This window comes from Ornithorhynchus anatinus, chromosome X1, assembly GCF_004115215.2.
Source record: "Ornithorhynchus anatinus isolate Pmale09 chromosome X1, mOrnAna1.pri.v4, whole genome shotgun sequence".
NCBI lineage: Eukaryota > Metazoa > Chordata > Mammalia > Monotremata > Ornithorhynchidae > Ornithorhynchus > Ornithorhynchus anatinus.
In genome coordinates, this window is record NC_041749.1 from 35,657,282 (window position 1) to 35,672,155 (window position 14,874).

General features: G+C 47.4%; 1 protein-coding gene across 1 annotated transcript in view; it reads left to right on the plus strand.

Annotated features, from left to right (window-relative positions):
- CPEB4 (cytoplasmic polyadenylation element binding protein 4) overlaps positions 1 to 4,336 on the plus strand; it is a 75,536-nt gene extending 71,200 nt beyond the window's left edge. The window contains 2 exon segments of the mRNA XM_029051066.2: positions 2 to 121; positions 124 to 4,336. Coding sequence (XP_028906899.1) covers positions 2 to 121; positions 124 to 155 — 152 coding nt within the window. The 3' untranslated portion in view covers positions 156 to 4,336.
- The last annotated feature ends 10,538 nt before the right edge of the window (positions 4,337 to 14,874 follow it).

Consider the following 14,874-nt stretch of genomic DNA (forward strand, 5'->3'; position numbering starts at 1 on the left):
AAATTTGCTCCGTTTTTTGTAATGTTTACCTGTCTGCAGTATTACTGTGAATATTGCTGGGCTGCTATCCATTCTCGCGCTGGCAGGGAGTTCCATAAGCCCTTGGTGAAGGAAGGGGGAGATCGCCTCGACATATTTCATTCCGCTGGAACTAAGTGATTACTGCAGAGCTCATTTGCAGGCCTCAAAATAAGTGCACTCTTTGTTAGCCCTGGCCCCTTCCCTCTTCCAGATCGCATGTCTTTTGTAGTCGTCTGTAACTTAACAATAGTATAATGAAAAGAATGGCCTATAATATAGGTATTTTGTAGATTCTCGTGTCATTGAAAACTGTATTGAACTCTTTTCGTATTTGATATCATGTTGCGTTTGAGTTTCATTTTCTTGTCTTTCTTGAAGCCAAGAGGATCCAAACTTCATGCAACATTTTCTTAGAGGAGAGGGAGAAATATTAAAAGAGAAATGAAACAATAGAGTATTTTGGTTTTTTAATTAAATTATTATTAATAATATAACATATAAGAATACTTTTATTAAAATAACCATGCAACAATAACACTATCAGTCTATTCTGACACTGTTTTTCCCCCAGGGAAATGCTTTTGGCATTTTTCATTTTTTCTTTTTTTTTTTTTTTTTTTTTTTTTTTTTTTTTTTTAGAGCAAAGGAAGAAGTTAGCAATTCTCTATTAACAGGAAAGAGCATGTTAAAGCAACAAATGCATGAGCAAGGTTGAAGCAGCATTGTAATAATTTTTTAAGGATTTTTGAGGCTGAATATAATTTCCCTGTGCCTCCAAGTTATTACACATAAAAACTAGTTAAAATAGACAGAGCTAGATATATTTTCATCTAAACAATTACATTTTAAAAGCTTAGAATGTAAGAATTGGATAAAGTCACTACTGAGGGGAGTGCACTTATTTATTTTTCTTAAAGTAACTGGTCTGGTGAGAGCCCCAGAAATCCTACCAAAGCTAGAATTGAGGATACCTAGTGGAAAGACTGGCAAAAGTTTTCTCCTGACAACAAATGTATAGATTTTATTTTTGATGTTCTATATAACGCTATATCCTAATTTACTAACCTTCTCAGGTATCAGCCTTTGCTCTCCATTTTGACATGAAAAAGAAAACCTAGAGATACCTCAAGGATACATTTAGATTTCGTGGGTTACCGTCATCTAGTCTAACAGACTGAGAACACATAGAGCGAAACTGGCAGCTGATTTGGTTTAATCTCGGAAGTAAGTCAGTTTCACCATCTGTAATGTGTCGGTAACCTAGAAGACATAAAAACGAGAAAAGTCCAGTAGTTTCGCTTCAAAGTATTTTGCACTGTTTGCTGAACTCAACAGCAGCTGCGTAGATCTGCGGAAGTGCATCTGTCTCTCTTACTCTTCCTAGAGAAAAATCAAATAACCTGAAATCTCAGACCAGAGCATGGGACGTAAAGTGTTTGAAGTGCCAACTTCACCAAGGAATGCATGCTTTTATCATGAGGCCGTCCAAGGCAGCTGGAGAGGAATTTTCCGAAGCCTTGAGGGTGACGCTGAGTTTAATTTTGAATTCGTATTTTCTTACCAATGCCTGTTCATCATCAATTAAAATGATTGTTTAGCAGTGTGCAAAACAGACGAAACCAGATGGCAATCTTGTTTGCTGTGCTACGTACAGCATCTTAGACTCTAAAAACCAAAGACTTGCCTCAGCACTGCTGCGGAAACTGGTCTGGACATCCCTCCCCTGCCCGTCCCCCGCAAGGGTCTCCCCTGCTCTCTTCTCGCTCCCTCCGCCTCCTTTCCCCTCCCGCCTCTTCTCCTCTCCTCCCCCCGTCCTGATCTTTGAGAAGCAGTCGCTAATTTTCAATACAGGCTTTAATGAACGTACTGTTAAGTTCCAAAGGTCAAAATGGAGACATTTGCTGTCTAAGAGTCAAGATAGAAGGGAGCTGCTTTTACGAAATCCTGAAAATGCCGGCAGCGGTAATACAAGCGGAGGGTGCTATCGAGGGGATCGTCAGGGACGTTTCTTTTCTCCTGAAGTACAGAACTAGTCGGAGTGTTCATTTCCTTTTTTAATGCTTTTAGGTGGCTTGGGGTGTGTGCTGTTGTGCCGTTCCTACTCAGTAAACAGGTGTGATGAGTTAACATTACAAGAAATAACACTGTTTGAGAACTAGCTTTGAATAATAATTTTCCCTTTGTACATGACCTGCTGAATTTCGGTACAGTGTTTTTGTAGCTAACTTATTTTGTCATGCACATAATGTATATTTGTTATGCACTACTTTTGTATATCTTGTTTTTCCAACAGTGAGCATTTTTAGGCACACTTTTCACTGACGGGATATCTCTTTATGCAATACCTCAATTTTTCATATTGCAAAGAGTAGCTTTTTGTACTTTTATTACTGAGAGATCTTCATATACTTCATTTTTTAATATAAATAATTTTAATAAATTTTATTTTCTTATATTCTGCTTTTTATACATTTCAGTGCTCTGCATACATTTTGAATTATGGATGTTGTGCACTGGCAATGCTATTTTAGAATCTGCAGAGAAGAAGAAAGCATGTTGCTTAAACATCCTAGCCCAGCACCAGCTATTTGGTGTACATATAATTTAAGGAATAGTATATGTAAAGCTGAGAATTAAAGGGAAAAAAAAAACGAGCATGAAAATGACAAATAACACTGTCCGTAGTCCCTCAGAAATGAAATGCATAAGCGTAGGGTAGAAGTTTAAAGTAACATCAAAATTGTCTACAGCTTCTTACTAAGTTTTTAAAATTATACACGATGCAGACGTTTTTGGTGAATGTTTAGCCATTTTTAATATTAACAAATTGATGTTCGGTGTTTGATTCAGAGATGTCTGCTCTTTGAAATTATATTTAAAGAAACAATAGCCCGGGGTAGGCGTGTAATGTTAGTATGCATGACTAATGTAAGAAATTGTTATTCTACTAATATCCACTTGTGGTGATTGTGTGACAAGCGTGTTTACAGACTCTTTGGTGACACTTCAGTTTACAGGGCATAAACTTATCGATTACTCTGTTTTAGGGATTACACGGCCTTCAGATTACATGGAGTTGTAGTTGGGAGTTACCATGTAACTCAAAACATAATTAACATGTAATTAGTTTACAGATTTTAAGGTATCACTTCAATTTCCCACGCATGTCGCTGTAGCGCACTAGCATGGCACCAGCCATGTACTTACAATGTAGTCACAGAGTAATTACATGGTTATTTTTGCAATGTAAAACCAAGTGTTTCTGGTTATTTTCTATGTAAAGGAACCCTCTCCCTTGTCCCTTTCAGCCCCATGCTTTGGTATAGTATATATATATATACTTCTCCATACACAGACCTCTGCAGAATGCAAATTGAAACTTGCAGTGAATGAATTTAGCGTTTTATAAGAGTGCTGTTGGAAAGACTTGATAATTCACCCCTTTTGTTTTGAAGAGTTAAGCCTTCTGTTTAAAGGTGATTTAAAACTTGAATGTGATGAATTGTGGCAAGTTAACTTCAAGTTGTTATGTGCAATACTTATTTCAGACTTTTGAAAGATCTTTGCAGTGTAATTCTTTGTTTTTAATTGCAGACATTTAAAAATGTCATTTTCTACTGTTAGAGTAATCCTCTTTCTTGCTGGTGTTTCTAAAGAAAAGAATCAGAAATCAATCTTTCTACTAATGTAAATTTGAGATTATTTTTAAAAATGGAATAAAAAGAGGTTTTGGTCATTTGCTTTATTTTATTATCTTATTTTAAAGCTACTGTGATTGATAGCATTGTAAGAATTGGGACAATATTGTATTCAACTGTTTTATTTTTTATATTTTTAAATTTTAAAGTATAATTAGTTTTTATAATTTTCATCAGATTTTTGTTATATTTTTTGGAAGTGAAACTTTTAGCAAGTGGGTGTCTAGTTTTTACTAATCCCTAATGTTTTTTTCCAATGTATTGCTCATATTATCAGAAGGAAAAGTTATTTAAGTATGTCAGTTAATTGTACTACTTGGCTGAATTTCCATATAGTTTTTACTGTGTATGGGGAGGTTGTAGTATTTATTATAGCATTTTAAATAAGGGTAATTCATTTTTTATTAAAGTCATTTTCACATTAAGTTCATATTTTTGTATGTTCTACTCTAAGTTATATAACACAGTTCCTTTTTTTAAAAGAGTTCATTTGTTGAAGTGCTAGTGGAAAATTAATGTTATTAAATAGTTTGCAAATGACTATTTATACCAGTATGCATATAATTTTTAAATATTTGTAATGTGAGATGTTGAATGAATAAAACTTTTAACTCAGATGCCGTGTTGGAGCGCCCGGTTTATTTGAAAGCCTTGAGTAGATCGCCCCGTGCCGCCCTCGGTGAGATTCCGAAGGGGTTGGCCCGTGTCCCGTACGGTGAGGCGGTGACCTGTCGGGACGAAGAACGTTCCCTTTTTGCAGCCCCGATGTCACATTTGGGAAAAGGCGGCCGAGGAGGCGAAGCGCCCGTCACCAAAGTCGGTGCCCGGGGCCTTGCGGGCGTGTTTGTCCGGGCAGCCGTGTGTTAGCCGGGCCCAGACCCCACAGCCAAAGAGGCCGGCCGCCTCCCGCGCCTGCTTGTCTTCTCATCTTCCCCCCAACTCCTCCCCGCCAACATTCGGCGGGGATCGAGCCTTTGACCGTCAAGTCGGGTTCAAAACAAACCGGGTAAGTCACACATCGGGGTTCTGTGAGGGGTCAACAGAGACCATAGGGAAGGGTCTGGGGGCAGGTCGGGGGGTGGTCTTCCCCTTTCTCTAGGTAAAACCACCAAGTGGTCCCACCGGAGAACCTCGGCTGGGGGAACCCGGTTGCGGTGCTCAGCTCAGCGGCCGGTGCGGAGTTTAGAAGGGCTCACTGGGCCACACTTGGTCAGATCAGGGGGTCGGGCTAGCTCAGGATCCTCACAGCGTGACCCCGGTTCAGGTTGGTTTCACGTCGATCGTCCCGGTGCTAGTTGGAGAATACCCCACCCTCCATATCCACCTGCCCCGGTGGCTTTTTCCTGGAACGCGTCTATTCGCGTTACCCCGGAGGAGATTGGTTGGGATAAGCCAGGGCAGAACACGTGCCCGGAGACTCTCCTTGGCCCCAGAGTGGCCCGGGTTGAACACTCCCAACAGGAGCCCTGTAGGAGTAGGGCAACCTGACGGAGTTCCACTGGGCACCCAGGGTGGGGAGGGGGTCCCGTTCCTGAGGTTCAGCAACCTTATAGCACAAAGGAAGCTCAGTGGGGTGGAAAGTTTTATTTTGGAAAATTTTTATCGTCCTAAATGTCCAGACCACAGGGGATACCTCTCTCAGAGCTCATTAACAATCCCACATCCAATCAACGCACATCAAATCGGTGACACCCCAGTGTGGCCGAATCAGTTTTCAGAGCTCCAATCCCAACCCCGCCCTACGCGTACACTAGTAGGGTTTATTCAGAAGTAATTTGATCAATGCGGACTTTGTTTTTTTGGGGTTGCGATGAAATACTTGGGTTGACCCACGCTTTAATTTGTTCTGTGCCTAACTCAAAGGAATCTCTGTCGGCAGGTCCCTTGCAGCCTCCTTTCTTTAGCCTGTGGAGAAACCAGGACAAGAGGGTGAATTGAGGGTCTGGGCGGGGATAGCAGCACGATTTTCTCCCCTCCACGGACATCGTGTTAGCCCTCCTGGACTCACCCCGCATAGTACCCCTGACTTGAAGCCAATCCTTGGAGCTCTGGGCCACGGAAGATCGAACGCTGAGCTGTCCGGGTATTTCCATTTCTCAAGTTTCCATCAATACCTGAAACTCGCCTTGAAGCGTTCCCTAAAGAAACAGATGGTTTAGTTTTCATGCCCCAGAAGCTTCGCCTCCTAACCAAGTCGCATGAAGAGATGCGAGGAGAAAAAGTGGCTGTTTGAAGAAGCAACAGCGGGTGTCGGGTTGCATCTCTCTTCCTGGTGGTTAATTCATTTTTCCTGCGGGACTTTTCTGGGGGAGTTTTGTTTTAATGCCAATTCTCCCCAGGTCAGATCTGGTGCCCAACTCTTGCCTTAAAGGTGTCACAAGCTGCTACCTCAGGAAGCCCCAGTTCGAGGTCCCCATTCGAACACACTCCTTGAGTCCTGGTGGGCATTGTGGCAACCGGCTGGTAATATTAATAATACTAATGATAACTTTGGTTTTTATTAAGCTCTGACTGTGCCAAGCACTGTACTAATATCGGGGTAAAGATAATCAGGGCTCAAAGTCATGAGGGAACTGAGGCAGAGAGAAGTGAAGTGACTTGGCCTAGGTGACACAGCAGACAAGAGGCAGAGCTGGGATTAGAACCCAAATCTTCTAACTTCCAGGCCTGTGCTCTTTCCACTAGGCCACACTGTTTTTTGGTAGTTGGACAGGCAGCATCTAACAGTCCCTCCCCTGACTTCCACCCTTAGGACAAACAAATACGCACACTCTCTCCCTCTCCCGCCATCCAGGTTGGGGAAGGAGGATCAGAGGGGGCAAAATCAGAGCCGCCCCAGGGGTGCAGAGCAGAAGCGTTGTAAGGGCCACCCTGCGCTCCAACCCACCTTCCCTCAGAGGGTTTGCTCATCCTGCATCCACTAGACGGTAAACTGGTTCAGGGCAAGGATCGTGTCCACCAGTTCTATTCTACTCGCCAAAGGGCTTAGTACAGTTCTTTGCACACAGTGAGTGCTCAAAAAATGCCACTGATGGATGGATGGATTGTATCAAACCACTCTAGCCCAGGGACTAAAAGCCCTGTCCACGAGGCCCCAGACTGTAGGAAATTTTTACTCCAAAACACGCCGAAAGGACTGGGTCAGGCCTTAAGCCCGCACATCCCTGGCCATGGCACTTCTGAGGGGGCAGTCGGGTTGGTTGAAACCATCAAGACCCTCAACCCTGAGGACTTGATCCCTGCCTCACCCCTAGCATCGTGGCCTAGTGGATAGAACGTGGGCCTGCGTGTCAGAAGGTCATGGATTCTAATCCCGGCTCCGCCACTTGGTCAAGTCACTTCACTTCTCTGTGGCTCAGTTACCTCATCTGTAACGTGGGGATTGAGACTGTGACCCCTACATGGGACAGGGACTGCGTCCACCCCAATTTGCTTGTATCCACCCCAGTGCTTAGAACAGTGCCTGGCACATAGTAAGCGCTTAACTAATCCCTTAATTATTATTCTCTCCCCCACTCCGCCCCAGTACCACCGGGACACTGGAAGCTCCTTTCTGTGATCACCCCAGCCAGAGGAAGCCTGCAGAATGATGATGATGAATTCGTTAAGCGCTCACTATGTGCCGAGCATTGTTCTAAACGCCGGGGTAGAGACAAGCTAATCAGGTTGGGCACAGTTCTTATCCCACAGGTGGCTCATGGTCTTAATCCCATTTTACAGATGATAATAATGATGATGGTATTTGTCAAGCGCTTTACTATGTGCCATGCACTGTCCTAAGCAAACTGGGTAGATACAAGTAATGAGGTGGTCCCACGTGGGCTCACAGTCTTCATCCCCATTTACAGATGAGGTAACTCAGGCACCGAGAAGTGAAATGACTTGTCCAAAGCTGGATTAGAACCCCACGACCCCGTAACTCCCCAACCCGTGCCTCTTTCCACTAAGCCACGCTGCAACTGCGGCACGGAGAAGTGACGTGACTTGTCCGGGACACAGCAGACCAAGTGAACTTCGGGAACTCATTCATTCATTCATTTCATTCAAGAGTATTATTGAGCGCTTACTATGGTGCAGAAACACTGTACTAAGCGCTTGGAAATGGACAAATCGATAACAGATAGAGACAGTCCCTGCCCTTTGATGGCTTACAGTCTAATTGGGGGAGACAGAAAGAACAATAGCAATAAATAGAATCAAAGAGGATGAACATCTTCATTAAAACAATAGCAAATAAATAGAATCGAGGCGATGTACATCTCATTAACAAAATAAATTAGGGTAATGAAAATATATACAGTTGAGGGGACGAGTACGGTGCTGAGGGGATGGGAAAGGGAAGGGGAGGAGCAGAAGGAAGGGGGGAAAAAGAGGGTTTAGCTGCGGGAGAGGTGAAGGGGAGGTAGAGGGAGCAGAGGAAAGGGGAGCTCATTCTGGGAAGGCCTCTTGGAGGAGGAACTCGGAACCACAAGGCATTTCTGCTGCTGCAGCACTAGGCTCATAGGCTCCACTAGGCCATTGTCCAGGCCTTGCCTGGCCAGTGAGATTTCCTCAGTTGGAACAAACTGACTCTCTGGTTTGATCAGTTCTGTCGGAAGCCCCCAGCTTTGGACAGACTTGGCAGAGAGGATGAAAGTGGGGGCCGGGTGGCTGCCGTGAAGGACAACGACCCTGAGCCTTGCCGCCTAGATCAGCTCGGGGCCTCTGTCTCTGACAGCGACATACAAGACGCCACTGCTGAATTGGAACGGAAAGTCCAACGCCTTACTCTTCTCTCTACATCCCTTAACTTTCCCTCTGTGAACCCAGTATGAGCCACTCGCCCGTGGGTCTATCCGACCCCATCTTGAGCCTGCTGCCATTTTCGGCTGCACGGCTTTTGGGGGCGTTGGATGCCCTCTGCTTCCCGGTGCCAGAGTTTCCCCGGGGCCCAGGACTTCTCTACGGTTCAGCTCTTATTTCTTCCTGGAAGGTCTGACTCCTACCCTTTCCCTCCCACTGTGGAAAGCGTGAAGCCTAAATCGGTCTCCAGAAGGACCGATTCCTGTTCCCTGATCATCCTGCCCTCGCCGGAAAGCCGGTCCCAGGGCCTCTCCTGTGTAGGGGTCTGTTTCTTCCCCTCCACCCCCGTCCCCAAAACTCCAGCTCCCAATCCTGCTTACTCCATGGGGACCCGCTGCCCTGCCTTGGCCTGCATAAAGCTCTGCCATCAGTGGCAACGATTCCCTGACCCGCCCTCCTTCACGGCCACTCTCCCCTTTCCCGAGGGGTCTTCCTTGATACCTCTGTGGTTGGGGGTGAGCCCTTGGGCACGGAATGTGTTTCTTCTTATATTGTACTCTCCCAAGCGCTTAGTACAGCGCTCTGCACCCAGTGAGCACTCAATAAATACAACTGACCGACTGACTCTCCAGCTCCCAGGCCCGGACTATCAGCCAAGCTGGGTGAGATGGCTGAGCAATCCCACGTTGTTAATCACACTCCGCAGTTGCCGCCGTTCTGATTTTTGAGGGTGTCTCCTCTGGCGGAGGCTCGAATCACGTTCCTCTCGGGGGGGAGAGGAGCTGAATAAAACGCATCTTTTATTTTGGCAGCCTTTGCCAAACTCTGAACCTGGTGTTGTCATGGATCCCCTCTGGTCCCAACAGCCGAGATCTGGCCTCCATCTGCTGGACGACTTCAACACAGCAACTAAAGAAGGCGTCTTCCTCCCAAGCCATGATTATTTTAAAACAAAGACTTAATTTCACGGCATTCTGCTATCTACTTGATCCTTGACCCCCAGGCAGGGAAAGCCCCACCGGATTTTCAAGAAGTGTTCATTCAGGGATTCTCTTTCGGAGTATTTGGAAACCATGATCAGTTTATCCAGTTTTTAAGAGGTACATTTTAAGCAGTCTAGTAAAACCTGTCCTTTGAAATCATCTCTTCCCTTCCCTCTCCCTCCCTCCCTCTCCTCCCCTTCCTTTCCTTCCTCCGATCCCTCCTCCCTCCCTTCTTTCCTTCTCCCTTCTTTCCTTCCTCCCTTCTTCCTTCCTTCCTACCTCCCTTCCTCCCTCCCTCCCTTCCTCCCTCCCTCCCTTCTTTCCTTCCTTCCTTCTTTCCTTCCTTCAATCGTATTTATTGAGCACTTACTATGTGCAGAGCACTGTACTTAGCGCTTGGAAAGTACAATACAGCAGTGAAGAGACATAATATATGAAAGTACATACAGCAATGAAGAGACATACATACCTGCCTCACAAGGGGCTTACAGTCTAGGAGGGACAGATATCAAAACAGGTAAGCAGGCATCAATATAAACTCATTCAATTGTATTTATTGAGCACGTACTGTGTGCAGAGCACTGTGCTAAGCACTTGGAAAATACAATCTGGCGACAGATAGAGCAATCCCTACCCAACAACGGGCTCACAGTCTAGAAGGGGGAGGCAGACAACAAAACAAGTAGACAGGCATCGATAGCGTCAATAGAAATAAATAGCATTATAGATATATACACATCATTAATAAAATAAATAGAATAAAAAAATAATAAATATGTTCCTATATCCACAAGTGCTATGGGGCCAGGAAGGAGGTAGAGCAGAGGGAGGGAGTAGGAGTGATGGAGAGGGGAGGAGAAGCAGAATAAATAGGATCCAAAGACAGGGTCGTTTTAGACAGAGCGCCCTTGAATACAATCTCATCAGATTAGCCTCTAGTACAGAAATCTACAGAAATACAGCGCTTTATTTTAAAAGTGGACCTAAATTTTATAGTCTAGCAAAAACCCTACCGGGTGATGATATATGGTTCATTCATTCAATCATACTTAACTGAGCGCTTACTGTGTGCAGAGCACTGCACTAAGCACTTGGGAAAGAACAATACAGAAATAGAGATAATCCCTATCCACAATGAGCTCACAGTCTTTAGTTGGCCTTCATTGCTCGAAGAAGATACCGCTGACGCTGACTTCATATAATATATGTGTGGCTGAAAAGTCCGTCAATCAATGGTATTTCATTGAATCGTATTTATCGAGATCTTACTGTGTGCAGAGCACTGTACTAAGCGCTTGCATTGTACACTTCAGCAACAAAGAGACACGATCCCTGCCCACAATGGGCTCACAGTCTAGAAGCGGGATAAATTCATCAGGTTGGACCCAGCCCCTGTCCCACATTGGCTCACACTCTCAATCCCTATTTTACAAATGAGGTAACTGAGGCCCAGAGAAGTGAAGGGACTTGCCCGAGGTCACACAGCTGACAAGTGGTGGAGCCGGGATTAGAACCCAGATCCTTCTGACTCCCAGGCCCATGCTCTATCCACTAAACTACACATTTATTGAGTGCTTCATGTGTGCGGAGCACTGTACTTGGGAGAGTACAGTACAACAGTAAACAGATACATTCCCTGCCCACAATGTAATGTGTGTAGAGCGCTGTATTAAGCATTTGGGGTTTGTAGAGTTAGTAGGCATGATCCCTGCCTGCAAGGAGGATAAAATCTAGTGAATAATAATGTTGGTATGTGTTAAGCGCTTACTACGTGCCGAGCACTGTTCTAAGCGCTGGGGTAGATACAGGGTAATCAGGTTGTCCCACGTGAGGCTCACAGTTAATCCCCAATTTACCAATGAAGTAACTGAGGCACAGAGAAGTTAAGTGTCTTGCCCACAGTCACACAGCTGACAAGTGGCAGAGCCGGGAGTTGAACCCATGACCTCTGACTCCGAAGCCCAGGCTCTTTCCACTAAGCCACGCTGAAGGGAACCGAGTTAACGCATAAAATTATAGATAGACCGGAGGGTAAAAATAAAACTAAAACTATGGTGCAAAAATTGTAACTGGGATGGTGAGCTAAGTGGCCCGAGAAGTGATCAAATGGAAGGTTGGGAGGAGGATATGATGTGAAGCCCGTTCCTTGGTCAGGAATTGTCTCTCTCTGTTGCCAGAATTTTACATTCCAAGCACTTCGTACATTTACTTAGTACTTTACATTCTGAGCTCTTAGCTAAGAGAAGCAGCGTGGCTCGATGGAAGAGCCCATGCTTGGGAGTCAGAGGTCGTGGTTTGAATTTCCGGCTCCGCCACTTGTCAGCTGTGATGACTGGTGGGCGAGTCACTTCACTTCTCTGGGCCTCAGTGACCTCATCTGTAAAAATGGGGATTAAGACTGTGAGCGCTCCACGTGAGACAACCTGATTCCCCTGTTGTCTCGCCCCAGCGCTTAGAACAGTGCTCGGCACATAGTAAGCGCTTAACAAATACTAACATATTATATTTATTATTACAACAAAACAAACAGACAGCAAAGCAAAACAGTACAAGTAATGATGTGTATTTTATTTAATGATGCATATATAAAACTAAAATTCTATGTATCTATTTTGATGCTATTGATGCCTGCCTTACTTGTTGTTTGTGTTGTCTGTCTCCCCCCTTCTCGACTGTGAGCCCGTTGTTGGGCAGGGATTTCTCTGTGCCCCAATGTCCATTCCAAGCGCTTAGTACAGTGCTCTGCACATAGGAAGCGCTCAATAAATTTACGATGGAATGAATGAATGAGGCGGCGGCGCGCGGGGCTTCAGGTGCCTGAGGCGAGGCGGGGCGAGCCGCGCGGGGAAATGAGGTCGCTAAGGCGCATGCGCGCAGCGGAGAGCGAGAGAGAGAGGAGAGAAGGAGAGAGGAGGGGAGAGAGAGAGAAAGACGAGAGAGGGAGAAAGAGAGAGGAGAAAAGAGGAGAGAGAGAAAGAGAGAGAAAAGACGAGAAAAAGAGAAGAGAGACAGAGAAAAGAGAGAGAAGAGAGAGAAAGAGAGAGAGGGGAGGGGAGAAAGAGAGAGAAAGAGAGAGAGGGAGGGGAGAAAAAGAGAGAGAGAGGGAGAAAGAGAGAGGGAGAAAGAGAGAGAAAGAAGAGAGAGAGAAAGAGAGAGAAAAGAGAGAGAAAGAGAGAGAGAGGGAGAAAGAGAGAGAAAGAGAGAGAGAAAGAGAGAAAAGAAAGAGAGAGAAAGAGAGAGAGGGAGAAGTAGAGAGAGAGAAAAAGAAGAGAGAAAGAAGAGAGAGAAAAGAGAGAGAAAGAGAGAGAGAGAGAGAGAAGGGTGGGGGGGAGGGTTACGAGGCGGGCGCAGCGCGGCGGCGGAGAATCTCCCCCTCTCCCTCCCCCCACTTGCTCGTTTGTATAGATTTTTTATTACCCTAATTACGTTGTTAATGAGGTTGTCCATCCCCTTGATCCTATTATTCGTGATTATGCGTGGCTCAGTGGAAAGAGCACGGGCTTTGGAGTCCAGAGGTCTTGAGTTCGAATCCCAGCTCTGCCACTTGTCAGCTTCGCTTCTCTGTGCCGCAGTTACCTCATCTGTAAAATGGGGATGAAGACTGTGAGCCCCACGTGGGCCATCCTGATTCCCCTGTGTCTCCCCCAGCGTTTAGAACAGTGCTCGGCACATAGTAAGCGCTTAACAAATACCAACATTATTATTATTACGATGTTGTTTTTGTCCGTCTGCCTTCCCCCATTAGACGGTGAGCCCGTCATTGGGCAGGGGTGGTCTCTATCTGTTGCTGAATGGTCCGTTCCAAGCGCTTAGTACAGTGCTCTGCACAGAGTAAGCGCTCAATAAAGACTTTTGAAGGAATGGAAGGAGGGTCCTGAGGCGGGGGCGCGCAGCGCGGGGAGCCGGTCCCTGAGGCGCGGCGGGGGCGCGCGGCGCGGGAAAGATCGCTGAAGGGTGACGGGGGCGCGGGAAGCCGGTCCCCGAGGCGTGGCGGGGGCGCGCAGCGCGGGAATGAGGTCCCTGAGGCGCAAACGGGGGCGCGCGGCGCGGCAATGAGGTCCCTGAGGCGCATGCGCGGGCGGAGGGAGGGGGTGAAGTCCCTGAGGCGAAGCGGGGGCGCGCGGCGCGGGAATGAGGTCCCTGAGGCGCATGCGCGCAGCGCGGGCGGAGGAAGGGGGTGAAGTCCCTGAGGCGAAGCGGGGGCGCGCGGCGCGGGAATGAGGTGCCTGAGGCGCATGCGCGGGGGGGGGGTCCTGAGGCGCGCGGGGGCGCGCGGCGGGGGAATGAGGTGCCTGAGGCGCATGCGCGGGGGTCCGGGGGCACGCGGCGCGGGAATGAGGTGCCCCAGGCGCATGCGCGGGGGGTCCTGAGGCGCGGCGGGGGCGCGCGGCGTGGGAATGAGGTGCCCGAGGCGCATGCGCGGGGGGTCCTGAGGCGCGGCGGGGGCGCGCAGCGTGGGAATGAGGTGCCTGAGGCGCATGCGCGGGGGTCCTGAGGCGCGGCGGGGGCGCGCGTCTCGGGGAGCCGGTCCCTGAGGCGAAGCGGGCGGGCGCCATGAGAGTCGGCGGGGCTTGGGGAGCGGGTTCCCGCTTCGTTCTACGTCACCCGCTTCGGCTCCCCACCGGGGCGGTTGGAGGCCCCGTGGAGCTGCGGGGCCGCGGCCCGGGAGGCGCGGGGAGCGGCCGGACCCCGCCTCCGCCCTGCTAACAATCCCTCTCATCATCAATCATCATCATCATCAAAGTAATATTGATATTTGTTAAGCCCTTACTCTCTGGGCCCAAGCACTGTTTCCAAGCGCTGCGGCAGATACAGAGCGATGACGTGGGCCCCCTTTGGGGCTCCCAGGCCTTCCAACCCCATTTTACAGATGAGGCCACCGAGGCCCCAGAAGTAATAAACTTGAGTCAAGCCCTCACTATGTGCCCAGCACTGTTCTAAGCGCTGGGGAGATACAACGGTAATCAGGTTTGTCCCACGTGGGGCTCACAGTCTTCATCCCCATTTTTACAGAGGAGACCAACTGAGGCCCAGAAAATGAAAAAGTTGGTTAAGCCCTCACTATGTGCCCAGCACTGTTCTAAGCGTGGAAAAGCAGCGTGGCTCAGTGGAAAGAGCACGGGCTTTGGAGTCAGAGCTCGTGAGTTCGAATCCCAGCTCTGCCACTTGTCGGCTGGGTGACTGTGGGCGAGTCACTTCACTTCTCTGGGCCTCAGTTCCCTCATCTGTAAAATGGGGATTAAGACTGTGAGCCCCATGTGGGACAACCTGATTCCCCTAGGTCTACCCCAGCGCTTAGAACAGTACTCGGCACATAGTAAGCGCTTAACAAATGCCAACATTATTATTATTATTATTATTAAGCGCTGAGGGAGATAGAAGGTGATGAG